The sequence below is a fragment of the Perissodus microlepis genome, chromosome 23, assembly GCF_051167445.1.
Source record: "Perissodus microlepis isolate ML-2025 ecotype Zambia chromosome 23, ASM5116744v1, whole genome shotgun sequence".
NCBI classification, from domain to species: Eukaryota; Metazoa; Chordata; class Actinopteri; order Cichliformes; family Cichlidae; genus Perissodus; species Perissodus microlepis.
Genome location: NC_140482.1, coordinates 19,877,629 through 19,904,517, shown reverse-complemented (window position 1 = coordinate 19,904,517; position 26,889 = coordinate 19,877,629). Strand labels below are relative to the sequence as shown.

The 26,889-nt window shown below is 39.5% G+C and overlaps 1 protein-coding gene, 1 long non-coding RNA gene and 1 other non-coding gene across 4 annotated transcripts in view; 1 reads left to right on the top strand and 2 right to left on the bottom strand.

The window, feature by feature from the left end:
- LOC146361240 (inactive dipeptidyl peptidase 10-like) overlaps window positions 1-26,889 on the bottom strand; it is a 116,329-nt gene that overhangs the window by 58,091 nt on the left and 31,349 nt on the right. The window contains exons 1-3 of one of the 2 annotated variants that reach the window (XM_084922687.1): window positions 18,394-18,526; window positions 5,815-5,929; window positions 5,546-5,641 (exon numbers count right to left, since the gene is read on the bottom strand). In XM_084922687.1, the coding sequence (XP_084778813.1) occupies window positions 5,546-5,641; window positions 5,815-5,929; window positions 18,394-18,441 (259 nt within the window). In that variant the 5' untranslated portion in view covers window positions 18,442-18,526. Of the gene's footprint in view, window positions 1-5,545; window positions 5,642-5,814; window positions 5,930-18,393; window positions 18,527-26,889 lie in introns of those variants that run through there. The other variant, XM_084922686.1, reaches the window with a different exon arrangement.
- On the top strand, window positions 1,289-2,516 carry LOC146361242 (uncharacterized). The gene is made up of 2 exons (XR_014799533.1): window positions 1,289-1,436; window positions 1,519-2,516. It is a non-coding gene; the product is annotated as an uncharacterized LOC146361242 (long non-coding RNA).
- Window positions 13,772-13,844, bottom strand: trnar-ccu (transfer RNA arginine (anticodon CCU)). The gene has a single exon. It is a non-coding gene; the product is annotated as a tRNA-Arg (tRNA).

Here is a 26,889-nt window from a genome sequence, read left to right as displayed (position 1 = left end):
ATCTGGAAAATACTTTATTAAATGCTCATCAGCTCACCAATCCACTCTAACCAGCTCTGAAGAGAAGAACAGAAGTTTGCTTTGGATTTCAAGTTTAGAAAAATGTAATTGTCTTGGTTAGATAAAAACAGGAAAGTTTATTAATTAACCATTATATTTCTCTAGCCTTCAAGCAGGCCTATCTGACTCATTTCCATCCCCATCTATTAATTCCTGGGCTCTGCCAGAGTAGCTTTGCATGAATCAAAGTCCAAAATAATCTTTATTTATCTTGCATTGGGCCCTGGTGCCACATCTCAAGTTTGGTTTGTGTCTCAAATAAACAATTGCAGCTGTCTAACCTCCCTTTAAGCCAAGGTTCTTGTGATTGGCTGCACCTTAGAAACAAGTAGTTGGGTGGAGCTAAGGGATATCTGCTCTCAATGACATCATACTCCGCTAAGAGTAGAAAAAATGGACTTTAAAGATGTCTGACACCTAAGCTTTTGGCTCGCAGCAATTGTACATGTTTACACTATAATTGCTGTGAAGATTCAGTAAATATATACATACATCAGTATTTATATGACAATAAATGAGGAAAAGCATAATAGCGTAATGTTGTTTTAAGCTGAGTATTTTATGAATATAAATGAAGGTGGTCTGGTTTGTTTTCTTTATTCACAACCAGCTACAGCAACACATTATATTGACTGCAGGTGGAGTTTGTGCTCATAGAAAAACCTAAAGAAACTCACCTGTATGTTACCTGCTCAGTACAAAACAGCAAGCAGACCCAGTTAGAGACGAGCTGATGAGCACAGTGGTGGACTAGCTGGTCAGCAGTTACACATCAACATATTTCCCTCAAAAGCTGGTGGGGACCAAAAATAGATGAAGTGTAGAGTACCCAGGACAAAGCTACAGCAGCATTTACATTTCCCTACAAAACATATTTAGGAAAACATATCGTGGCTGTGCAAACTCTTTTACCCAATGCAAGTATAAATGTTATTTTAAATTAAATATCATTATCGTGTATTTGTATTTATTTTAAATCAGCTGTTTATTGATTTAGTCGTTTAATCTTTTAATGTAATATTTAACAGTCATATAAGAAGTCATATTAATTAAGAGTAGTTTTAATTAATTTTTTAAATTGAATTTTAATTAGTGGTTGCAGCACGGCGAGCAGTTGTCACGGTCGGACGGTCCTCCCCGGACGACCTGCTTGTTTATTTGTGATGTGTGTGCGCCTTCCTCTCTTTCTCTCTCCCTCCCTATTCTGCGGGTCGGGCTATGCCTAGGAGCGGCGTCTCCGAGAGAGTGAGAAAGGCCGACCTCTGACCCGGAAGTGTAATCTTCAGCTCCAGCTGCCGCTAATCATTCCTCACTAAACGGAGGTATTTAACGGTGTGTCCAGACGGCAGTCGACGCTGGATTGTACTTGGAGCTCGGTAGCTAAGTGTGCTCGTGATCTTGTAACCCGCATAGCAAGGCAAGCCTTCTTATCCGCTGTTGTGTTTGCTCGTCTCTCAGGTGGAGAAGTACGGGACGGAGGAGTGGAGAAAGAGGATTCACTGGTGTTTTCGGGAGAAGGAATTCACACGGAAGGAGTGCACACTGACCTCACGGGGAAACTCACCTTCACCACTTTTTGGAAATTGAGAGAAAGGACATTGTTGGATATCTCGCTGTTTAAAGACTATATTTCAAGCACTGTAAATAAACGCACTGTCTGCTTCAACCCAGAGCTCCGCGCCTGAGTTCATACCGTCCATTAGCCGTGACAGCAGTGACCGCGGGGATAAACTTCATGCCACAGCAACCCTGAACTGGTTAAGCGTAACAGGATGGATGTTTAAATTATTAAACTTTTTGATTTTTTTGATTTTTTTTTAAATAAAGGAACACATGAGGAATAAACGGGAAATATAAATAATGTTTTCTAGAACTAACCTGTGCTTCCAACATTTAATTCTATCTTCAATTAAAATGAAATCTAAATGAAGTCTTTTAATATTCCAGACACCCAGCTTTAAAACATTTACCTTTAAAGATGATCTTTGTCTCAGTGACAGACGGGAAATTGTGCACCAACTAAAACTGTGTAAAGTTTTCTACACGAGCAGCTGTTCTTAAAACTGAAGAACTGATTTTTTTTTTCTTTCAAAAGATAAAAATACCAAACGACACCTCTCATCGGGCCTCTCGAACTGACACACAGACTTCACCTCTGTGCTGTTTGCACAGTTTTATTCGCCTGCACTGCATCACATGTTGCTTTCCTCACACATTGTCCGCACCTCCTCCATCCTGAGCTACATCATCTTCACCTCACTCTGCAGGGGCCACGACTCGTGACCTTGGGTCACAATTAAAATGTAACTATACTCCTCTGCATCAAAGCCAGATATTGGCAGCAATACTTTTGTTTTTCTTTCCAAAAATAAAGGCACATAAAAAGTTAGTGCTATTGTAGCTAGGATTGCTCCATTATCCCATTACATAAAACTGATTAAAAATCCATCATGGCGGATGTTTGGAGATATGTGTTTATTTCAAAACAAAGTGTACCTAAATAATGCATGCAAATGTTTCATTTTTATTTCTTAACATATGAAAGTTAGTTGTTGCAATGGAAATCGATGGTCACAAAGGTCTATGATTCCAGTGAAAGGAGATCTAGATGAAAATAATTTAAAGTGTTGGTAAACAAACATGAGGAGGCAGCTAACAAAAATCAGTTGTCTATTTGCACAAGGCTTCAGTATTAGCTTATGGAGTAGTATGTGTTCTTGGACTAAGACTACATCAAAACTAACAAGATGTAACCTCCAGGTCTGAAATATGAAACCAAAGGCCATTCTTCCTGACAGCCAACGTGAAGTGACTCTTCCTCCTCAGGTTATAAGGAAGTCAAATAAGAAAATAACTCTACTTTCCACTTTACTGATGAGTTTACGGTCCAACTAATCTAGAGTAAAACACATGATAAATCAGGATAAATCAGTAGATAAAAAGTCAGGCGGCACAGTGGTTAGCGTGCACAGAGGACTGAATCCCTTTGAAATGGCTGGGATCAGGACGGAGCAGGTCTGCGACCACTTCTAGTTACTGTAGGTGCCATCTTTAAAGCGACTTTGGTGCCTCAGGTTGGTGGTAAAACACCACGACTTATCAGCCCCTGTCAGTTTGTGATTAAATGGCATCAAGTTGACAACTACATGCAGTTCTTTGTGATAATATGGTGATAAACAGCGATAAATTGGCAAAAATCACAAATTTGGTTCCATCTGCATACACAAAAATTCACATCAATTGTTTACATTCTGAGTCCTGGAAGAAACTCAAAGATCTGAAACTGTGACATAGTTGCTGCAGGACAGCAGTTTGACTGCAACCTTACTTTGATGTAGGATTAAAAGCAGAAAACCAGTGGAGTCCTCTTTCGCAAAGAGACGAGACGTAGATGAGTTGCGCTTATCTACGCACAGACTGACTCGGATTGACTGCAACACGTTGACGTTTGCCTACACTTACAAGTTAAACAGCAATTGTTTGCAAACCTTCACCAGTCTGAGTGATTACAGTCAGTCCAAGAGAGACCATGATGGTTCGGAGACAGGTTGCCTCCCCTCAGACAATTTAGAGTTATCACCCAGAGCTTGAGGATGTCACATGCTGCATGCTCAACCGCTAGGCAACCAGCTGGTTGGCACAAGTACTTGCAATCAGTTGCGAAAAAGGAAATAAATGAATGTGAACACTATTTTTTGGTCTTTCTCTCAAGTTGTCATTCAACAGGCTGTCATCCTGTTTTCACTCTTGTCAGACTGAACCACGAGTAAACTGTGTTGCTCTGTCTATAACATACATCAGGTGTTATTCTCTCCTGATATTATCCATCCATCCATCAGACAAGGAGGGGAAGTTAATTGTCACCTTTCTTGGTCAGTAGGAGCTATAGAATTCAATTTCACTTTTGATATACAGAAAAAAATGGCCAGAGCTTGAAAAAAGCACAATCTAGTAAATGTACTATTGTTACTTAATTACAGCTAGAAGTAACTCTGATTTACCTTTGCTCCTTTTGCTTGTTAGGTACAAATATTTAGGGCTTCCAGACTGATCCAAAAACACATCAGGAAGTGAGATTTCACATTTCATGACCTTCCCACTCTGAAGAACAGCATTTACCTTATTTACCTTAATGTCCTTTGGAGTTTGGTCACTTTTGTCTCCAAACAAAAAAACAAACAAACAAAAAAACAAACATGATGGAAGAAATGTCAAATGAGTGGCAGCACTAGGGCTGGGCTATATATCGAGTTTTTTAAAAATATCGATTATATTTTTATACGAGATATAAGATGTGACAATATCTTTTATATATCGTTATAATTATAGTTGTGGAGCCACAAGTTTGCCTCGCTTTCGTCCACTTTTGTCTCTATGCAACGTTACTCGGCCTCGCCTCTCCTTCACTGAACACAGCTCCCCCTCCTCCATCGCTTCACCTGCAGGCAGCGACAAGATGGACACGGCAAATCTCCGTTAACGAGTTACTGCGCATCGCCCCGTGCGTGGGGCTGGACGGCGTAAACGTGTTAACGAGCTAACCATGCTAACGAGCTAACCACGCTAACGCCATGCACAGCCTAAAATCCTTTCATTTTCTCAAAAGTTGACAGCGCGCCTTATGTATGAATTCTGGTTGTGCTTGATGACCGCGAACCGATTTTATGTGGTACACGGCGCTCAGCAATCTGTCAATAAATGTTTTAGTTTGACTTTGGTAAGCTACGGAGCTGCACTGCTTGATGGATTGTCGGAGCATTACGGCTACCGAGGAGCCTCGCGGAGTGATACGTACTGTGCTTCAACGTAATATTACCGTATTGTGTGTGTATAAGGACCATAAATGGCACCTGTTAAAAGACACGGTTACAAAGAGGATTTCAAACTCCAGGCTGTCAGTCACGCAGTAGAACTTGAGAACAGAGCAGCTGTGAAATCTGTCTTCTTGTTATTATGCTCAGCGTCTGTTAGTTTACATTTTGACTGCACAATTGTGAGCTCTTTGTTATGCACAAAAACAACATAGTTTTCTTTTATTTATGGAGCATTATTATTTAATAAATGCTGATAATTTATTTTTGAGTAGTTTTTTTCATGTACATCTACGCTGTATGTTAATAAAAGTGCCCGTGTGACATCTGGGACACAGCTTTGACTAAGAACTCTTTTTGTTCTTACTTTATGGCTTTAAAAAAAATATCAAGATATATATCTTATATCGCCATCCAGCTAAAAAATATCGAGATATGAATTTTGGGTCATATCGCCCAGCCCTAGGCAGCACATTAAGTCCATCTTTTATATACAGTCCATCTTTTATATACAATGTGAGTTTTACCTTTCCTTCTCTTTCTGTAAAAGGAGACTTAAACGCTGCTACTCTGTGCAGGATTAAAACCTCAGACTCGAAATATTCAGCAACACACATGTTTGTTTGTGTGAGGATTTTTGTGTGTGTGTTTTTTTTTTTCATGTAAACACTCACCGCTAATCCACTTGGCCTCGGGGTCGTGAATGCTGTACTCTGGTTTGTAAAGATCTGCCACAGTCAGCCTGGACTTGCTGCTGCCGGGAAGTTCAACTGGAAAACAAATAAATGGGTGAACTCCAGGTTACAGTGAGAGATTCATCCAACGAAGAGCTGCAGATTATAAGTGTCTTATAAAGCATATTCATGTACTTCTGACAAACACATATTTGCATGGTTTAGAAAGCTAGACACATCATCCTGTCTCTCTCCACAGGCTGACATACCGGGTGTGAGGACGACCACAGACATGGTGATGAGCGAGCAGACCACCACGATCACCAGCAAAGAGATTGCAATGCCCTTCCAGTTCCTCTGCGGAGGGCTGACGTCCACATACTCCTGCAAACACAGAAAGTCAGAAACAAACACTGATCATCAGAAACTGTGCCTCCGCGTGTGAGTCACTCGAACACTGCGAGAATTCATCTGCAGTCCTAACAGCCTCTACGCTCGCTGTGGGATTTTGCTCTCATTCAGTCAGAAGTGATGCTGTTTAATGTGGTCCAGCTTGCACTTCATCCCAGAGGTGTTGCATGTGGCTGAGTTTGAATTTATGTGTAACTTCTTCCAGACCAAACTAGGAAAACTTTTTTTACATGGCGCTGACAATAAAATATCATCCCAGTACTGACCTATAAAGAAATGGGCTCTGCAAGACCTGTGAAGGTGTCTTATGACATCTGGCACCAGCTGGCAGCTCACTGTGAGTTGGAGGTGCTGTGGACCAGTTAGGGATTTGCCCTGAAGCTCCCCACAAGCCTCAACCACACACACAACTCTTAACTTAATACAGTTACTTTTGATCATTCTGAAAAATGGGATACTTTGTATAAAAATGGCTGTAATTCCTAAACAGTTAATTCAAAAGTGTCGTTAAACCACTTAAATTAAAGCTGAAGGTTTCCACGTCAGTCACATCTTGAGTGTTTTAAACTCTGCTGTGTTGGTGTACAGAAGGAAAACTACAAAAATTGTACCTTTCTCCAGCAAAATAAAGTTTGATGCTTCATTTTAATTACATTTTATTTATATAGCGACACATTACAACAACAGTTAGCTCAAGGTGCTTTATATCGTAAGGTGAAGACTCTACAATAATACAGAGAAAATAGAGAAACCCCACCAATCAGACGAGCCCCTATCAGCAAGCTCTTTGGTGACAGTGGGAAGGAAAAACTCCCTTTTAACAGGAAGAAACCTCCGGCAGAGCCAGGCTCAGGGAGGTACAGCCATCTGCCACTGGTGGGGGGTGAGGAAAGGAAGACAGGACAAAGAAACCTTGGCCATTTCACTCTAACTAAATGATGGACAGAAAATTGTGGCTCTGCTGTAATCTGTGGTCTCTTTCAAAATGAGAGAGGAAATAAAGGCTCACTGACTTTGATGCTGTGGCCTTCACACTGAACATCTACAGGACGTTTGGGACTGAGATGCTTGAGCGTGCTCCAACCACCATCATAAAAAGATCAAACATAGCAGAGAGAGACTGCATAGGCTTAAAAATCATGTATGAACTGAGCCCCTGGGTCCAGATTACTGTGTGATACTTGCTGTAGAGCATTAACAATACATCTCCAGGTTTCAATTACATTTTAATTTAATATGAATTTGTGAAGTTAACACAAAATTTCCAGAGCACTGAAGCTGATTTAATGGCTAACTCCTTGTTTTGCTACCTTTGAGCTTGGTACTAGCAGCCAGTTTTCAGATTCTTCTTCTTTTTTTTTTTTAAGTTTTTTGAAAGTGAAGCTTAGCCCCCTGAGCATTTCCCACTTTTTGATTTTAACCAGGAAAAAATATATAAGTTCAGTCAGTAAGAGCTCCACAACTTTGAGGCCTTAATGAACAGCCTCAGGCTCTATGGATCTGAGACACCTGGGAGAACTTAGAAATACAATAAGTTTCCTTGTCTTCATCACAGGGCCAGAGTGAGATTTGTAAAAGTCCACTGAGCGCTCATGGTTCTGAAAAATTCATCACCTGCAACTCCACCAAATCTATCAAAGCTTCGTCCTTTATACAGCTGCACTGTGACTAACACCAGTGTGACGCGTGATGCAGGGCACCTCTGATATCCTGTAGTGGAGACTTGAAAATGAAAATCATTTGCACATTCACTGATTCTGTGACTTTTGTGACTGTGTGTTTGAGATCTTCTGAGATCTAATGTACGATTTGCAGACGGCGGCAAAGGGCAGAGGAAGGATAGTGGATATACTGGGAAAGGGATCCTTAAGACGGAGATGCCAGGCAGAGGAGTTTGATGGCTCTAGTGAAGCAGGACATGCAGAGGTGGTGTGGCAGAGGTGAGATAAGATCAGATGGCACCAGATGATCTGCTGTGGCGACCTCTAAGGGGAGAGGTCAATTTAAGAACTTCCAGCTAGGTAACTGAACTTTTTTATAAATGAGAAAAATCCTGGAAGACGAACTTTGATATTCTTTTTTTTATCAAAGACATTTGGTTGATTATTCCTTTGTTGTAACAATACTACCTGTCTTTTTGTACAGTTGGAAAGCCTGTTTCTTTCCCCTTAAGTTGTGCCACATTTATAAGGAAAATGTAATGTGGGCTGAACCATGAAAAACTTCTTTGCCAATGCCAAACAATTGCATAAAGCACAGAATCAGTTTCTTCCATGAAGAGCTGTCAAAGGACATCAGGGACAAGACTGTAGACCCGCACAAGCCTCTAGTGGGCTACAAGGCCATCAGCAAGAAGGTGAGGTGGTGGATCAGCCCAAAACTACATGGGAGGAGCTTGTTAATGATCTGAAGGCAGCTGAAACCACAGGACCTAAGAACAGCGCTGGTAACAAACTACGCTGTAATGGACTAAAATCTTGCAGTACCATAAGGTCCCCCTGCTTGTCCACAACCACACCAGCAAAGAGTACTCGCGCATGCTGCCCACTCTGTGACCTACCTTCACGCGACCAATAGAAACAAGGCGTACAGCCGGGCTAAGCTCAACCACACAAGGAACTTTATGACACAAGTTTACGTGCATATGGACCTCCAGAGCCCTTGAGTAAATCATTCCATTCAACACATTGGCTTCAGAGGCCACAGAAAATCTGTGGAGAGGTTAGGTTACACACTGTTATGTTTAACACTTCCCTAATAATGCAGAACTAGATACAGTCAGGTCAAGTGTGATAATGAACACCTGTTGGTGCACACTCAATGCTGAGAGGCACCTGCTCTTCATCAGCTCCATTGTTTTCCTCATGACAGGGCACACAAACAAAAAGTCACATAGTACAGTGAGTTACTGAGGACAGGTGATCATATTTTTATTTTTATACATATTTTACATGTAACCGTTGGTCAAGAAAGGCTTGAACTACTGGCTAAAAGGAAATTGAAACATGCAATAAGCAGAAGAGACGCAAAATGTGTCAAACGGAGACAAAAACTACTGCAATAAGAAACAAAAAGATACAGAGAATATCTACAAAAACAAAAATGTTCAAAAACTAAAATGAGATATAAAACACAAGCAAAGATGCAACAAAAACAAAACTGTGTCACACAATCACACAACGAGATTTAAAACTAAACAGGGGAAAAAACATGCAGAGTGATACAAAATCAGGTAAAATATCAGCAGGCTACAGAGTCAGAGACACAAAGCAAACAGAAATCATATCTGCATGTACTTATGAACCACTGTTTCATAATCTGTGTCCTGTACAACAGAGTCTGAACCTGTGCCAAACATGTTTGCTTTGCCAGGAGGAGCTCCTCTTGTTAGTCTTATTCTTTTAATGTGATTGTTATTGCTTTATTTATTATCATTATCGACATAAATGTACATATTGTGTAACAAAGAAAGAAGTAGCGCAATAATGAGGAAAAAAAGAGGATAAGCGCATCGGCTCACCGACTCCTGCTACTCTAACACCTGAAGGAAGATACACGAGTAAATACACAAGCTTACTGTGTCGGTGTGTGTGTGTATGGATGAGAAGCTTCCAGCATACTGCAAATGAATACATTATAAAAACTAATATAACTTGGATAATTGGTATCCAGCTGTTTTAATACGGATTTGTGTGTGAATCACTTCTTTGTAAAATGAAATGACTGAATAAAAAAGAAAGAAAAATGCAGGTCAGCCAGCACACAACATGGATCAGTCTGTAAAATGATGATGTGGGAAGAACAGTCCCTTTATTTCCTCCTATTGTTTGAAGTGCATTTAGAAAACATTAGAAGGAATTCACTATTTTTAATGGAAGCGAGATATAAAAATAGAGCAGACTCGCTGGCGTTCATCTCCAGCATCAGTCAGGATTGAATTTTGACTTCTACGGTCATATAACACTCCCGTCGTCTAGACAGAGCGGTGATTATCCTCCGAGCTAAAGTGGAAAATCTGATCTGAGCTTTCACACGTTGTGCTCTTAGGCTGAAAGTTTGCTTAAGGATTCCAAGACATCCAATGAACCGTAGCTTCTCAAGAAGCTACCAGCTTACATCATTCCTCACTCCAGCCTCCGATGATGAAAGTTGAACCCGCAGCCAAGACATTGACAAGTGAGAGAAAAGATGAGAAAGAAATGATGCAAGCAGGGTTTTTAGTTTAACCTCGCAAGGGGCCAGGAGACGGCTGCGGACGAGCACTCGGATGTTTCCAGCAGCGACACTGCAGGGGACTGTAATAGGAAGCTGTCACATGCTGACTAAGTGGCCTTTCTTCTGAGCTTGAGAGGGAGAAGCATAAAGGGAAGACAGCATGAAGCCTTGTTCGTACATCAAACACATCAAACTGCATGTTTTCCAGCAGTCTGTCTGCCCTCGGTAGAGCCATAGAGATGAGCTAAAAACTTGTGTTTCTTTTGACTTGTTAAGTATCCTGACAATCTTCATTTGGTCAGCTGTTTGGTGTCTAATTATCTCCGACAGGCAGAAGATGGAAAACATGTTCAAATTTGGAAGCTTAAAAGGACTCTTGCTGTGAGTTTTAAAGTATCTGACCTAAAACCTGAAGGAGTTTCGTAGGTGGGCATCAAAGATCACCAATTCTCTAATGTTTACTGACTGGCTAGACTGTTTAAACATTCAACAGGTATTCCACTTTAAAATCTGGAAGGCACAGGTTGAAGTCTCTTAAACGTTCAAAGTGGACTGAAATTTCTCATCAGGAATTTCTCAAAAATAAAGGCAAAATGTAATAAATTCAATTCAATTTGATTTATATTGTGCCAAATCACAACAGCTGTCTCGAGGTGCTTTCTTTTGTAATGTAAAGACCCTACAATAATACACAAAACAGACAAACCAGATTAGCCTCCCATGACCAAGTTTGGTCTGTAGCAGTCAGACAGATGTCCTCAGATTTTACTAGAATACTTCAGTATAGAAAACCTGTCCAGGTCCTGGGTCTACAAAACAAGCCAAAATGCTGAGTTTGGTTTTGTGCATTATGGTCAAACATCTTCACTTTGGTCTTGTCTGTTCAAAGCACATTGTTCTAGAAGTGCTGTGCTGTCATGAACATTAACATGTAACAAGCTAACTGATGCCTGTAGAGTCTGAGAAGTAGCTCTTGGATTTTGCAGTTTCTCTGAGCGTTGTGTGCTCTGAGCTTGGGGTAAATTCGCTGGCATTGTGTTAACACACACCTGAAAGCTTCAGACCTGCAAACCACTAAATGTTCTGTTTTCATAAGGTAGTCACACTTACTGATAAACAGTTAATCGAGTTTATTCATTCATATGGAAGCAGTAACAGGGTAGTTCGTTTTTCACATGGTTGCATAGAGCCTGTGAAAGCATCATTCAGCATCAATGAAAAAATTTAGGTAAGTGGGATTTATATGTCTGTATTAAATCTAGAGCATATATTTTAATGCTGAAACGCTACATTGAAGCCTGATGTGCACCATCATAAAAGCACAACTACATGTCATCACAATTCAGTACCATTATTTCCTCTTCCTCCTCTTTTCTCATCATTTTTCACATCAACTTGAAGAGACTGGACTGCTCAATAAGCGCAACTCCAACGACAACTAGTATGTTAGTAAACTGCGTTGTATATTGTTGGGTTGCAGAATAAGTTGGAAGTCCAGAGTTATAATTTTCATCCCCAATGTGCCCTCAACTCTGATTTTAGAAAGTCAAAGTAGCCCCACCAACCCCAAGTTAACAATCCACGATGGCGACAGTGAACATAAACGGCAATAAAACAGAAAAACTTCGAATCTATACCGCCACTGCTGAGTATTTGTGACTTGCTAAATAAACGATACACAGGCTCTATCCATGAATATGTTGCAGCAGTTTTTTTACCATTAAAAACACAAGTATTATTCTGCATTGCTAGTGATGCATGAATGGCTCTGCCCTGCTAAGAAGCTCAACAAATCTTGTTTTTCATTGCTTTTCTGACTTTCCTACTGGAACAGACTAACTCAGGGCTGACATCACTGTAGACTTCCAACATTAAACATAACTGGAATGCAACATAAATACTGGCAACCGAGTTGGCTACTTCTGCAGGGTACACAATAGGCTCTACACAGATTCAGCAGAGCCTTAAAGCCTTTTCACATAGGATGTAGCTCACGCATCGCTGCGCTCTGAACCGCTCTCCTTTCTATTGCTTGCACTGGGCAATAGCGGTTCCCCGCTGTGCTTTGCACAGTCAAAGTTGAGTTCAACCCGGTTGAACTTTGACCGCTGTGCACTGTGATGTACCTTCATGCGACCAATAGAAACCTAGAGCCACACTAAGTTAAACCACATGATGAACAAAAAGATTCTGTGTGTATCAGAGTTTAGTGAACTTTCTGACACAAGTTTACGTGCATCTATAGGGACCTCCAGTCTTAAAGTCATTCCTTTCAACGGCTCTGGGGACCTCAGAAGGAAAGCAGTGTTGTGGAAACAGCACACCCCTCAAAGCTTTCTTCTTCATGAATGAGAGATGCATGTTTTGAAATAACACATTTTTTTTCCATATGGGTGTGTTCTGTTGAAAGGCTTCAAAAGAGCCTGTGTACGAGGAAGGAACCAAGCGTGAGAGAGAGGCCAAGATGCTGAGGCAAACAGATGTGTACTCAAGCCCGATCGTTGAGCACATTGTGAGTGCAGGATAGTGTGGGAGAGCTGGACATCAAAGATCATCAATTCAGAATCTGATCAAAAGTTAAATATACAGGATTTTACCCAAATGTTACCCTGTTTACATGGTTATTCATTCAGCAGGTTCACCATTGCAATCTTTAGATATTTGTTGGGTTAACTCTTGTTATTGCAGATTATTAAAAACAGAAATGCAGAAAATATGGCTCTTACCTCAAGAATCGCTGAAGATGCCAACTGGAGTGAAACGCATACTGTTAAATCGACAACCTGATTCAGAATTCTTACCTCTTGCACATTTCATATCCTGCAGGTTTTTCAGGTTGCTACAGAAAGGCAAAATTGGTGTTGTAGTGCAACCTCGCTCTCTCTGGGCTATTTCATTATAGCAGTAACAGTTTTGTGCTGTGTGCTGCATGTCAAAACCTCAGTTGACTCTCCCAACTGAGTCCAACACTGGCTTTAGTTTCTAATTTACAGTCTTGACCATTTGGAAGTTGTACACTAAGTATACTTTACTAGTTTGTCAAATCCTATTCTCGTCTGGCGACTTACTGAATTCTAAATTCTCACAAGTGCCTCTGATCAATAGAGCCCAGGGCTGTTCATTTTGGCCTCACAGCTGTGGACGTGTTACTGACTAAATTTGGGAGGTTTTTGTTTTCCAGGTGGAAATTTCAGAAAATAGCCGAGGGCTTAAGGGATTAAGGCAAAGGCCTTAACAATCGACCAAAAACACCTTTCTACCCCTGTCTCTGCCAGCTTGAGCCCACACATCAACAGAACCATTACAACCTCAGACTTTGCCACCTAACAGCTCACACACACACAGAAAGAAAACATGGATACCTGTGTAGATTTACAACATATTCAAATCTTGCATGTTTTTTATATTCAAAACACAAGCTGTCAAATAACAAAAGCAAGAAACTATTTGATTATTATGGCTGAAACTACTTATGGTTATGGAAGTCCAGAAAACTTGAAGAATAATGCCAAGTAAGCTGAGATGTGTAGTTCTTATGTTACAATACCAGTATCATGGTTGTACTGCATATTGCTTCCACTGCACCACTGCACTGAAAATCACCCCAGATGGGACTCAAACCCATAATCCCTGGCTTAGGAGGCCAGTGCCTTATCCATTAGGCCACTGGGGCTGCACAAGGGAACCCCAAACATGCTGCATAATGTTCAGTGTACAGCTGATCCATTGTGACCTGCAGCAGAATGGAGAAAATGAGTTCCTGATGAGCTTTGCTCTGAGCTCCACTTTGTTTGGATGTTGTTTCTGTTGTTTGTGGAGACTCATGAAACCACACAAGGACCAAAGAGTAACTAAGATCTGGATCACTGGCTCTAGTTACATTAAGTCTTTAAAGAGTCTTGTTGAATTTCTGTTATGAAGACTTAAGACAGCTCTGAAGGTAAAAGGGGTCCCAACCCTTTACTAGCAAGGTGTACCTAATAAAATGTCTGGTGAGTGTAGATTCAGTCTGAAAGGTAACAAACGTAACCAATGCATTTTCACAGTATACACCCAGTTTTCTCATTTTACACAATTCTTGTATAAATCTAACAAAATACAGCCACAACCTTTCTAAATATGACCACCCACACATACACATGAGAGCACAACTACACAACTAACTGTGTGATGCTATCGTGTCAATATGGATCAAAAACTCAGAGGAATGTTTCCAGCACCTTGTTGAATCTATTGTTCTGAAGGCAAATAGGGGGTCCAACCCAGTACTAGCAAGTTATACCTAATAAAGTGGCTGGTAAGTTTATATACAAAGTCTTAAATCTATTGTCAGCAGCTGCCAGTCAAGCACACAACTGTTTAAGACTGAAAAAAGGCTGTGATATTAATCGAGTGATGTAGAAAGGGTTTGATTTTGTGCTGTGTGAAGCTAAACCGACCTAAGACTTGTAAAAACAGTTTGTGCCTCAACGAGAAAGCACTAGCAGCGCTTTCATTCTGGTAGGATACAGATTCGCCGGTTTAAGTAAACTAAGTAAACCTTTTTTTTTTTTTAGATCTTTTTGAGATCTTCTGTGATGAACAACACTTTCATCTTCTGTTCATATCGCTGCACGCTGCTGCGGGATGCCGACTTTAGTGTTATTGAAGGATTATTGTGACAAACCCACTTTGAATAAATCTGTGTGACGCTTAGTATAAAAGGCACAAATGTGTCCAGAACAATCTATGTCACATCCACTGCTGTGAGAGGTGAAACTGTTCAATTACCGAAGCAGGAAAACCTCAGACACGCTCAGCAGTGGGTAGAGCTTCCTTTGCACACCACTGGGCCATCGACTCCTCTCTGAGTTCGGTTCAACATCTCGGAGCTAATTCACCATACGCTCAGAGTGTGAGTGTGCTTCAGCAGACACAGTTCACTGCAACAGTCTGCTGATCAAACTCCCTTCAGTGGGAAGTAAGGCAGGCAAGCAAATCAAAGCATGTGTGTCGGTGTTTGTGTGCTGAGGATACACTGAAGAGAGTTAAAGGGACAGACGCAAAGACACACATCGACAAACCGAACCTGCTGAAAGCCAAGGCGATGGCTTTCCACACAAAGACTTTCACTGGGTCACGCTGAGACTGAACACGAATTCAAGGCTAAAATTTCCAGCCTCTTAGATCGACCTCGGAGATAAAAAGGCAAGGACACATTTTATGCCACGAAATAAAAACCCAAGACATTATTACCAGGAGTATTATCCAGTCACTTTTAGCAAACAGACACCAAAAACAGACAAAAAAAATGCAAAGACAAAGGCCAAGACTGAAAAAACAATAAGGAGGGATTATTTCCAAGTAAATTAAGTATCTGTAAAAACTTAAATGTTTTTGTACAGTTACTTTTTCCTGTTGTGTGCTAGATTTTTGTAGAGCAGGCGCTTAGTGATTTAATCAGTAAACCAAATCAATTCAAGTCGTGTCAACTGATTTGACATTTGAGTCTTTCTTCAAGCTAAAAATGCCCAAAATGTTCTCAAATTGATCATTTTCGGCTCATCCTTCTCTTGCATGGTAGTAAATGTTTTGAGACTTATCATTTCCTGGTGTTTTAAAGACAAAAGAATCCGTTCTTATGCAGAAAACTCTTAGCTGCATTCTTTTTGCATTTTTATTTCTCTTGCAAAACAGACTTCAAACTCACAGAGAATAAATAAAAATCAACTTTTAGACCCAAAATAAAATCAAGATTATTGTTTGGTGGGGAAAAAAGAATGCAGAGCGTCCATGAAACACATCCAGAAACAAATACAAAATTACTTAAATGAGATAAAAGCGCAACAACAAATTACTCCAAAGATAGTAAACAACAGATAACAGATAAGACAACAAAGATAACATCTCTGCGAGCCAATGACACAAAATAAGGTGTAACACAAACAAAAAGATAATTACAATTACCAAAATGTGATGCAAAATGACCAACTGAAACGTGACCACAGAAATACAAAATGAGAAACAGTTTTACCACAAATATGTGCAAAACTACCATAAGTAGGTCAGAAATGAGTAAAATGGGGCATAAACAAGTGTAAATACAAAATTTGGTACACGAATGTAAACAACGATGACCACAGATATGCAAAATTACCACAAAGAGGCTCGGGATATCAGATTCAGATGTTTTAGGAGAGACGAGATGCTATAGGTGGCTTTTACTTTGAAAAGACTTCAGTTCTACAGCATTATGGCCCACCCTACACCGCTCCTGATTGGGCCGCGTTTAGGCCGATGACTCATGAGAAATGATAACTGGTTGGTTTAGACAGGAGGAGTGAATCAGAGGCACAGCAGGACAGGAGCCATCGAGTAAGTAACTTCCTCCCTTGTGCTGTTTTCATTTTAAATGAAGCCATAATTCTCTACTTTTGTTATTTCATCTTACATGTTTCTACAGACATAGTCACTCCTGCAAAAGAGCAAAGCGTAACGGCAAAAACGTTACTGTACCACACTAATTTCTAAACCCTGGTTACATCCATGTGCAAAACAGACCGACCGAAGGAGGCACAAAGCTCCTCAAAGATCCAAAACAACCAAAAAACTAGCAACAAATGTGCACAATTTGATTCCAAGTGACACACAAAACACTGAAAATGAGCAAAAGAAAGACAAAAAAACCCACGAAGCTACTAAAACAGGAGCTACAATGACAATCAAACACAAAGAGACGACAAATTAGACACAAGGCTTCATAAATGCCAAGCTACCACAAACACGTGACAGTAATGAGAATAAAGATGAACAAAAAGCAAAATAAAATGACCCGATGAAGACACTAAATGAGACAAATAACATTTAAACTAGAAAACACCACGATCTACCACAATGATGAAAAACAAGCAAATGGAGACAGGATTTAGACACAACTAGCACACAGAGAGTCAAAATGTGACACATTTACTGAGTAAATTAAGAAATAATAAGTTGAGCAGGAAGAAATAGAAAAATGCAAAAGCGAGACACAAAGGATTTAAAATAAACAGTAAGAGCACAGGCAGAAACTCCCACAAAAAGATGAGAAACAAAAATCAAAAGAGATGACAATGAAGAGATAAAGAACAAGACACACAACATTTAAACTCAAAAAACTGCCAGATCTACCACAACAAGACTGAAAATAATGAAAAAACTAGATGCAAAAACTGAGACACAAAACCACCAAAGAGAGACAAAAAGGGAATCAAACACAAGAAGTAAGAAAGAAGATGAACAGGAAGACATTTAAAATAAGAAACAGTAAGAGCACAAAAAGACTCAAAGCAACAACAACAAAAAAGACACAAAATCACCAAAACATCAAAAAGATGACAATGAAGAGACACAAAACGAAACACAAACACTGAGAATGAGCACAAATGAACAGAAATGGGAATATTTTATTCTGCTGTACATGTTTGTAAACCACTTATATACTTATTAATAGTCAATATATACTGTATATGCAGCAACGAGTTATCCATTCCTAATCTATTCCAACATCTTTGCACCACTCAACCATAAATATGCTGTACCTGTTATTATTGTCTGTGCATGTGATGGAAACACAACAATTATGCGCAAACTGAGCAGATTAACACACGAAAGAATCTAAAAACAAAAAAACAAACAAACAACCAAAAACGAGACAATTTGATCAGAAAGACGCAAAAACAAACCCGAGGAAACTTAAAGAACTGCGAAGCCAAAGCATCTACAAAAACAGGACTCAAAGTCACCAGAGTGTCGCCACAAACGGAGCTCCCGGCCTGTTTTTCCCACAAACGCGCCCTGGATTATTTACATGATCTTCGACAACCTGTTGGAGTTACACCGCGGACATTGCATCCCTGTCAGCCGGCTCTGATGGCTCGCTGTGCCGCTGCAGCCCTGCCTGAGCTCCGCGGATTCAGGCTGAAGTTGGAAAAGTGTGAAATTACTGAGAGGAAGGAAGAAAAGGAAAGCTCCTTGAAGGGAAAGGAAAACTTCTACAGATTTGATTTTTACAAGTAAAAGTAAAAAATAAATAATTTCATTAAAATTTGATTTAAAATAGAGCGCGGGGTCCCTGTCCACTGTAGCTATCGCGCTGACCGCACGCGCCTGGACGTTATCTCATTATAGCTAGAAATAAAAAATTAAATTAAAAATAAAGATGTCTGTCTGTGTCGCTGTGTGGTTTTAGCGAGTCATCCCACCTCATCCTGCTGAGACTCTTTGGGCTTCTTCTTGCTGGCGGCCGTCATCGTCTCGGAGTCTCGGTCTGTCTCTGCCCGGTAATAACATCACAAACCTGCCGCGCGACGATTTTAGCTGCGCGAGCCACAAAGCTGCTAACAATCAACGCGAGGTTCCGGCAACAGCTTCAAAATAAAAGTCCTTCCACAGGAAACACATTTTTCGTCAATAACTGTCGCTACTTTTTGTGTTAAATTCATTTTTTATTCTTCTTAATTTTGCTTGTTTAATTCATTTTTGCTTTACATGCTAAAAGCTTTATGTGAACATTTCTAATAATTATTTAACTAATTAATAACAGTCATTAAACAATAGCAATTACTGAAACTATCAATTAATGTATATTAATAGTTTAAAAACACCACAAATATTAAAATGATTTTTTTAAAAACTGAAACTGGCCCTGAAACTAATAAAAACTAAACAGAGCCTAACATAAATAAACTTAAGATGAATAAATAGAAAGGCAACTAAAACAAACAAATCTGTGCTCTAAAATGACAGAAACTAAAGTGAACTGAAGATAAATAATAAGAATTACTTATATAGCATAAAGACTTTCGTAAATGAAGAGTGTACTGCTACTCATAAGCTGGACTAAGCCAAAATTTATATTACTCTGACTCTGAGTTGTTTCATTTTGTTTCATGTTTTTTTTTGGGCATATACCAGTGTGGAAATAAGAGTATGTGGAGATATACTGAGTGAAGAGAATAAATCCAAAACACAGTTTGAAGAGTTTTCAGATTCAGTGCATGGTGATAAAGTTTTTTTTCCAAAAACATTTAATAAATATTAAAATAATAATGCAAACATCAAGTGTCAGTTTAAGCAGAGCTGTCCATGGTGCTGAAATCCACAATAGCTGAGACTTTAGCTTAAAATAGGCAGCAGCAAGCTTTAACTGTTACCCTTTTTCCTGTCACTGCTCATTAGAAACAAAGATAATTTTATTATTTGTAATATTTATTTTCTTTTTCTTTTTCTTTTAAGCCTTCAGTCAGGACACCACGTTTACAAGAAAGCTCAAGTTTATTTTATTTTTTTACTGTAAACACAAAAAGATGATGTTTGCTTTTACCAGCTCATGCTTATTCATATTCAGCTACATTAACTACTTTAGTTGAACTCAAGGTTTTGTTAATGACAAAAAGAAAAAAGTAATCAGATTATACAAACAGGTGCAAGCAGACAACACACACCTACAGGATTATCATAAAAGGGAAGTCATACTGTAGCCTGTAGTAACAGGTAAATGTGAATGAAAAAGATTTTTTTCAAGACAACCAATCACATCACACATGAAGACATCCTGTAAAGTCTAGCTTGCTACATAAGCTCTCAGCACAAAATTTAAATATCAAGGTTGAGGAAGGAAAATTACTTGTTTTTTTATGCATGCGATTCATGAGGGTAGCAGAATACTTTACGCTGTGGGCAAAGGGAACATCTGTGTGGCTGTACTTTACTGCAAGCTCTTGTCATGATATGCTGTGTGGACCCAAATGTAAGACACAGAAACAGACCTTAACTCCAAAATCTCAACTTTTTTACTGGAAAAAAAACCCCAAGACAGGAATGGAGTCAAAGATGCAGAAAAAACATACTCAACACAGGAACCAAGGACTAGAATCAAAGATAAGCTCAAAAGACTAGGATATAATATTAAAATTAAAAGAACTAACTGCCTGGGACTTGATCATAAATCATGAACCAACAGAACTCAGAACTCTTCAAGAAAACTGCCAAGCTTACCTCCACCCCACTAGCCAACAACTGAGTGAACAGTTGGGCATAGAGCCCCCTGTATTCATGAGAGTCCAACCCCATGAAGTCCAGAAAGTGTTAGTTAATGTGTATCTAGAAGTTTTGTGTAATAATCATCCTCCTTCACTAACACACATAATATGGGTGACAACTTCCTTGGAACAGAGAACGCCTTTCCCCCCAAATAAACCTGTATATTATGTTGAATATTGACCTAAAGTCACGTTGTAAGTCAAATTAAACACAGCCCATCAGTTTCGCTATGAAATGATCCCCTCTAAGCTCTCCACAAGAGTTTATCTCTCACTCAGTCTGGCTGCACATTTAAACCTGATAACTGCAGCCATACTTATAGTAATATTCCCATAGAGGCTTACAGTGTAGCACTTTGTGGTATTTTTACCTGCGATGATGTCATGCCACTATTCCTACAGTATCACTTCAGGGACTAAGAGGCCTTCTGCAATATCTAGTGTTTCAGCATCCCTCGGAAATACATTACGGGATTATAGCTCAGCGTGTCATCGGAGAACAAATCGGACCAACGCTTCATCTGAAATCCCCTCAGACGAGAGCAAGACGAGACAATCGAGGAGATCGGTAGACAGCTGGCCCTTCACCACTGCCAAATGTCTGAATGCAAACAGATAGGTGTCAGAGAGAAAGCCCTGAAGACACAACCCACACTCACTCATGCAATCTGTGGCCCCCCCATCCCATCTACAGAGTAATGAGTACAGCTGGAGGGGGAAATGGGAAAAAAAATGAAGTTGGAGGAGCCGATGATGAGAGGCAAACCAGCCTGAAGGTGTCTCTCTGCCCTAATGTGTGTGTGTGTGTGTGTGTACGTCTAAGGACAGGAAGAAGACACAGATCAGTTTCCGACTTCCATATGTGGGGGTTAAAAAGGCTTAGATCAGGAGGCCTGGCCAGTGAGTCTTCCATGCATTTAATAAGTGCTTCCAAGGCTCGTCTAACCATGTTTTTATTAAACAGCTTCTATAAAGACAAAATATTATGGAGCTAACATGGAACCATGAATACCATCATACACTAACCAAAGCAGTTTTGCAGAAAACTCGCCTTTAATCTCTTATAGGCACCTTTAACTCTGTGATAGTGTTACAGCTCAAAAACCCGCTGACCACAAAAATGCAGCTTCAAACAGTCAAAGAGTCTAGGGTTCTGGGTGTCATCATACATCCAAATCAGACTGGATTTATGAAAACACGCTCTTCCTCAGATGACATTCGAAAGCTACTCCTTTTAATGTAGTTGAGCCAGTCTAAAGATAGCAGCTTTCTCCTCCAGAGAAGGCTTTTGTCAAAGTTGAATGGAGCTTTTTTTTTCAACCTTGTTGCGGTTCGGGTTTGGTCCACACTTTCTAAACTGGGTTAAAGTGCTATACAAAGAACCAAAGGCGGCGGTAATATCAAATGGTATGGTTTCACCCTTCTTTAGTTTGTCACGTGGAGCTCGTCAGGGCTGTTCTTTAAGCCCCCTTTTGTTCTTAATTTTTATAGAAACATTGGCAGTGAGTATCAGATCAAACAAGGAGATTAAAGGCGTCATAGGTGGGTAGCAGGAACACAAACTCCTCCTCTATGCTGATGATATTCTTGCCATTATAACAGACCCACTCTTATCAGTGCCGCATTTAATGGACACCATAAAGGCGTTCTCTGAGCTGTCAGGTTATACTATTAACTGGGGAAAGTCTGAAGTAATGCCACTATCCCCACTATGCTATCCATACATGGTAGAAAAATTCAATTTTAAATCGGTACCTAGAGGGATGAAGTATCTCGGGATTAGACTAAACCAAGATATGGAGGACCTACCCAAACTTAATTTTGACCGTCCTTCTAAAAATAAAAACAAATATAGAAAAATGGGGCAAATTAAAAATCTCACTGTGGGGCAAAATAAATATTGTAAAAATGATTATAGCTCCCCAATTTAACTATGTAGCAATGATGTTACCAATTGCGATACCGCCCGGTCTCTTTAAACAGTATGAAGACTTAATTAAGCAGTTTCTGTGGAATGGGAAAAGGGAAAGAATCAAGCTAAGTAAATTATATGCTCCTAGAGAGAAGGGTGGATTAAGTTTACCCAATCCAAGATTATATTCAGTCTCATTCGAGGTGGCAAAATTGGTTAATTACTGGGGAAAAAAATCAAGCAGGACAGGAATGGCTAAGTATAGAGTCTGAGATTTATACTCCTTTTGATCCAAAAGGTATGCTGTCTCAAAGCTGCACTTCAACGAACCCAATTTTGCTTCACTCTAGCCAGGTTTGGCTCAATATACATAGAATTCTTAAAATATCACCTCATGTGCAGTTTTACTGATCTCTTTGGAACAATCCAGCTATTCGTATAGGGAAAAAAATTGTGTTTTGGAAACTGTGGCAGTCTCATGGCATAAATGTTACTAGCGACTTATTTAAAGATGGGGAATTTATGTCCTATAGAGACCCTGTTCAAACATACAAATTGGAAGGGAAGGAAAATTTCTGGAGATATTTGCAAATTAGACACTCTGTAACTTCGAAGTTCAGAAGGGGACATGAAAATCTTGTTCTAAATTTTATAAATATGCCTCAGGAGCACCACACAGCATCATGTTTTTATAGATTGGTAAATGATAACAGAAGTGGGGAATGTTCGAACATTAAAACTTTGTGGCAGAAAGATTTAAATGCACCAATTTCAAACGAAAAATGGATGGTCATTTTGGCAGAAAATGGGATTTATGTTAAGGAGGCGAGGAGTACAATATAAAATTCTGCATAGATATTATCATACTCCAACAAGATTACACTGTATGAAGCTTATGCCTGACAATCTCTGTTGGAAATGTAAAATTGGGGCGGGGACTTTCCTACATTGTTTTTGGGAATGTTCCCTTATAGCTCCTTTTTGGAAGAAAGTCGTCACACTTTTAAAAGGTTGGTCAGGATTAGAAGTGCCCTTAACTCCTGAATTGTGCTTGTTAGGAGACCGTTCTCATATTCCAAGAATTCATAATAATATTTTTACGGTTGTTATGGTTGGACTGGTAACTGCATCAAGGATTATCCTTAGGCACTGGAAGACTACAGCATGTTCTGAGCTAAAAGACTGGATCAGAGCAATGGCAGAGACTGCTTCCTATGAGTCCATGCTGAATAAACTTAAAAATGATACAGAAGTCAAATATGAACATTGGGACTATTTTTGGAGCTATCTGAAGCAAACAGGAAATCATGACCATATTATCATAATCTGAAGGATTATTAACTGTGACCACCGGTCCAAATGTTACTTTACCGTCATTTTTATTTGCCCATTTCTGTGTTTCTTCTCTTGGAACCCACTGTTAGTTAGTTTCTCCTTTCTTTCTTTTAGACTTGTAAGGGCAGGGGTGCACACCAGCAGTTTTCTTGCGTGTGTGTGTGTGTTTTTTTTTCCTCCCTCTTATACAGGTTTAAGTATATGCTGCAAAATCAATAAAAACTTAAATGTCAAAGAGTCTAGAAATGTTGCTTTTGATGTGCGGTCCAGTGGTTCGAAAAGTCAGATCATATCAAGGATTAAGGGAGCTTTGATTGTCATTCACAGAAAACATGGGAGAACAAGAGCCACTTACTTAGTTCTCAGTGCTAATAACGATTAAAATAAGTAATGACCTAATTAAAATAACAATAAATGTAATATAAAATAAATAAATAACATAATCGCTATTTTTTGGTCTGGTGGAACTGACTGTGGTGGCCCACAAGTGCCAAGATGAAGTAAATAAACACATCATCAAATAATTAATTACATGTGTCATTATTGATTAAAATGGGAATTAATTAAATATCAATTCATATACTCTAATACAATTACTACATTATTAATTTCTAATATTAATTAATTAATGACACAATTAATTCATTTTGGCACTTGCTCTCCAGCTTGAGAAGAGTGTAGGAAACAATCCCAGGTGCAGGGTGTGTTTCACCCCCCTCCCCTGAAATCAGTAAACTCTGATGATTTCTATCTTTTTCTTCTAACACTAAGCTGTTGCTCTCAAATTGGTTGCCTTCAGTTCACCAACTTTATAGGAATTTCCGGTTTGAAAAATTCTGAAATGAGGAAAAAAAAAAAAATCAGTGAAATGGTGCAGTGCAGATTGGCCTGCAAACAAATAGAGAACAGGGTGCAACAACTGCAACCAGCACTACTCAAGGTGCAACTTTTACTTTGAAGGTGAGTGTGCTCCATTTCAGGTTTGTCGCACTTTTCAGTTTCACTGCAGCTCGGTTAATAGTTGGCCAGTGTTCGCAGACCAGTGTTGCGCAGACAAGTCAGTGTTTCCCATGCAAACTACACTGTCCACATCCATGTCTGCAGTGGAGTAAGGCGGACTTTCTAATCTAAAGCTGCTCAGCTGGCTGTGCACAGTAGTTGGTCGTAGGGCTTTTCCCAACTACATTTGAAACTCACATAATGTTGTAACTGTGTGTAACAGAAACCTCTGTGACCCACAAGCTCAGGTTTCAGATGCTTTTCTATGAGCTCATGTCAGTTTGCTATAGATAAATAGATCATTACTCTAGTCCAATCATCTTCTTTCCTGTCTTCTTTGAGCCAATCAGCCTCCACTCTGCGCAGTTTAGCTCTCAGCGCTCTTCCATCATTCCCCCTTTCAGACTCTCATTTGTGCAACCCACATCCTCCCCATCTCCACCTCACAGACACCTCAGTCAGAGCTCCATCCAAGCCTCAGCCTTCATCTTCAACACTAGTGTCTAGTCTCTCTCTCTCTCATATATATATATATATATATATATATATATATATATATATATATATATATATATATATATATATATATATATATGTGTGTGTGTGTGTGTGAGAGAGAGAGAGGAGCTAAGAAGATCTGTTTCAGAGAGAAAGACAAACACTGAACTGGGAAATTAAGCAAAGCTGCTTTAGTTGATTCCTAGGGTAAAATAAGAGCTGGGGGGAAAATGAGCAGGAAAAAGCTTTAGCCACCGTTAACTGAAATAAGAGCAGAGCTTAAAATAGGCCTGCACGTGTAGCATAAAGGCCTAGAAGCTTTAATATGAAGCCAAATGGCCGGATGACAAAGCAGTTTTACCCTCCCGGTATGCAGCTTGATGATTGATTTGCTCGTCATGAAATATTTCGGCTGGATCTCCGCTCTGATTCATCAGCTTGCTCCTCTTTATTTGGAAGTGTGCGACAACATCAAATGTGTCAGCTGATGGACGCAGATTCAGACACATCGGGGTCAATTTGTAGTCAGCTTTTGATAACCTCTATGGCAACACAGGTTCTCACAAACAGCATTACAAAGTTAAATCTTTAACTCTTATTTTGAAAGTATTTCAGGTTTAATTAGTGGACAGCTTTTGTACCAGATGTCTTTATTAGAGACAGCACGATACCACTTTTTTATGTCCGATACCGATATCATAAATTTGGCTATCTGCCGATACCGATATGAATCCGATATAGTGTGTTTTTAATCAATGAAACTGTTTTTTTAATATCTTGCTGCTTTTTGTATAAGTTCATACTCAAGTTAAAAAAACAAAACAAAACACTAAAGCTATTCTGTTATACCTGTATGCAAAAAATATACTGCACCCAAAATATTTCATAGTTCAGCAAAACTGATGAATCTAATAAACTTAAACCTACTCAAACCTCCCTATTCTGGTATTTTAAAGAGTAAGCAACCTAACTAATAGGGTTGCAAACTCCCAGCAAAAAAAAAAATAGGGAACCACCCCCCACCTCATGACGCTTAATCGACGTAATGAACTTTAATTTGATGCAGTGTGAAAAAAAATGCATTGCAGACTGCACAGATGGTATCTTTCCAAAGGAAAAAGTAGTATAGCTTACTAGGGTATATTAGACTTAACAGTTACTATATACAGTAATGGACTTCTATACATTTTACATCATATTAAAACTTTGGGTGTAAGAGTCGGATAATTATTTATTAAAAGCTAGACATTTTAAATGAGAATAAGAAAGAAAAGTATGTCTTTGTGCCCCCTTTTCCCTGTTCATGCACTATCGGCCCCCCTGGCTAAACTTTGCTAGATCCGCCCCTGCACAGTTACCAGCCGTCAGCTATGTAGAAAAAGATCCTGGTGTTGAAAGTAATATTAAATAAATTCTAACAACAGCTTATCAAACTTAAACGTGCTGCTGTTGTTCAGCCGCTGGTTTCCTCTTTCTGGCTCGAAGTGGGCGATAGACAAGCAAGAGAGACGGACTCGAGACAGAAAAGCCGATCAGCTGATCATTGATCAGTTTCATGATTGAAGTAGCAGCAGGAGAGGGAGGGAGAGAGAGGCAGTCGCTCCATATATCGGTTAAGCTTAACGCGGGAATGCTTTACAAACATTCAGAGATGAACTTACACACTTGCTTTACTTCTCTCGGGGATAACTTCCTCGGAGATGAAATGCCGGATTGCTAGCGAGGCTACAAATACACACAGCCGCTCTATCACGTGACGCACACTGCTCTGACGTGCTACGGTTATGAGCCGAGTTACGTTTTGTGAGGTGCTTTTTTGATATTTAATGGATCGGATTACATTTTTTATTTCCCTCCGATATCCGATCCAGTAATTTACGTCAGTATCTGACCGATACGTAATATCATATTGG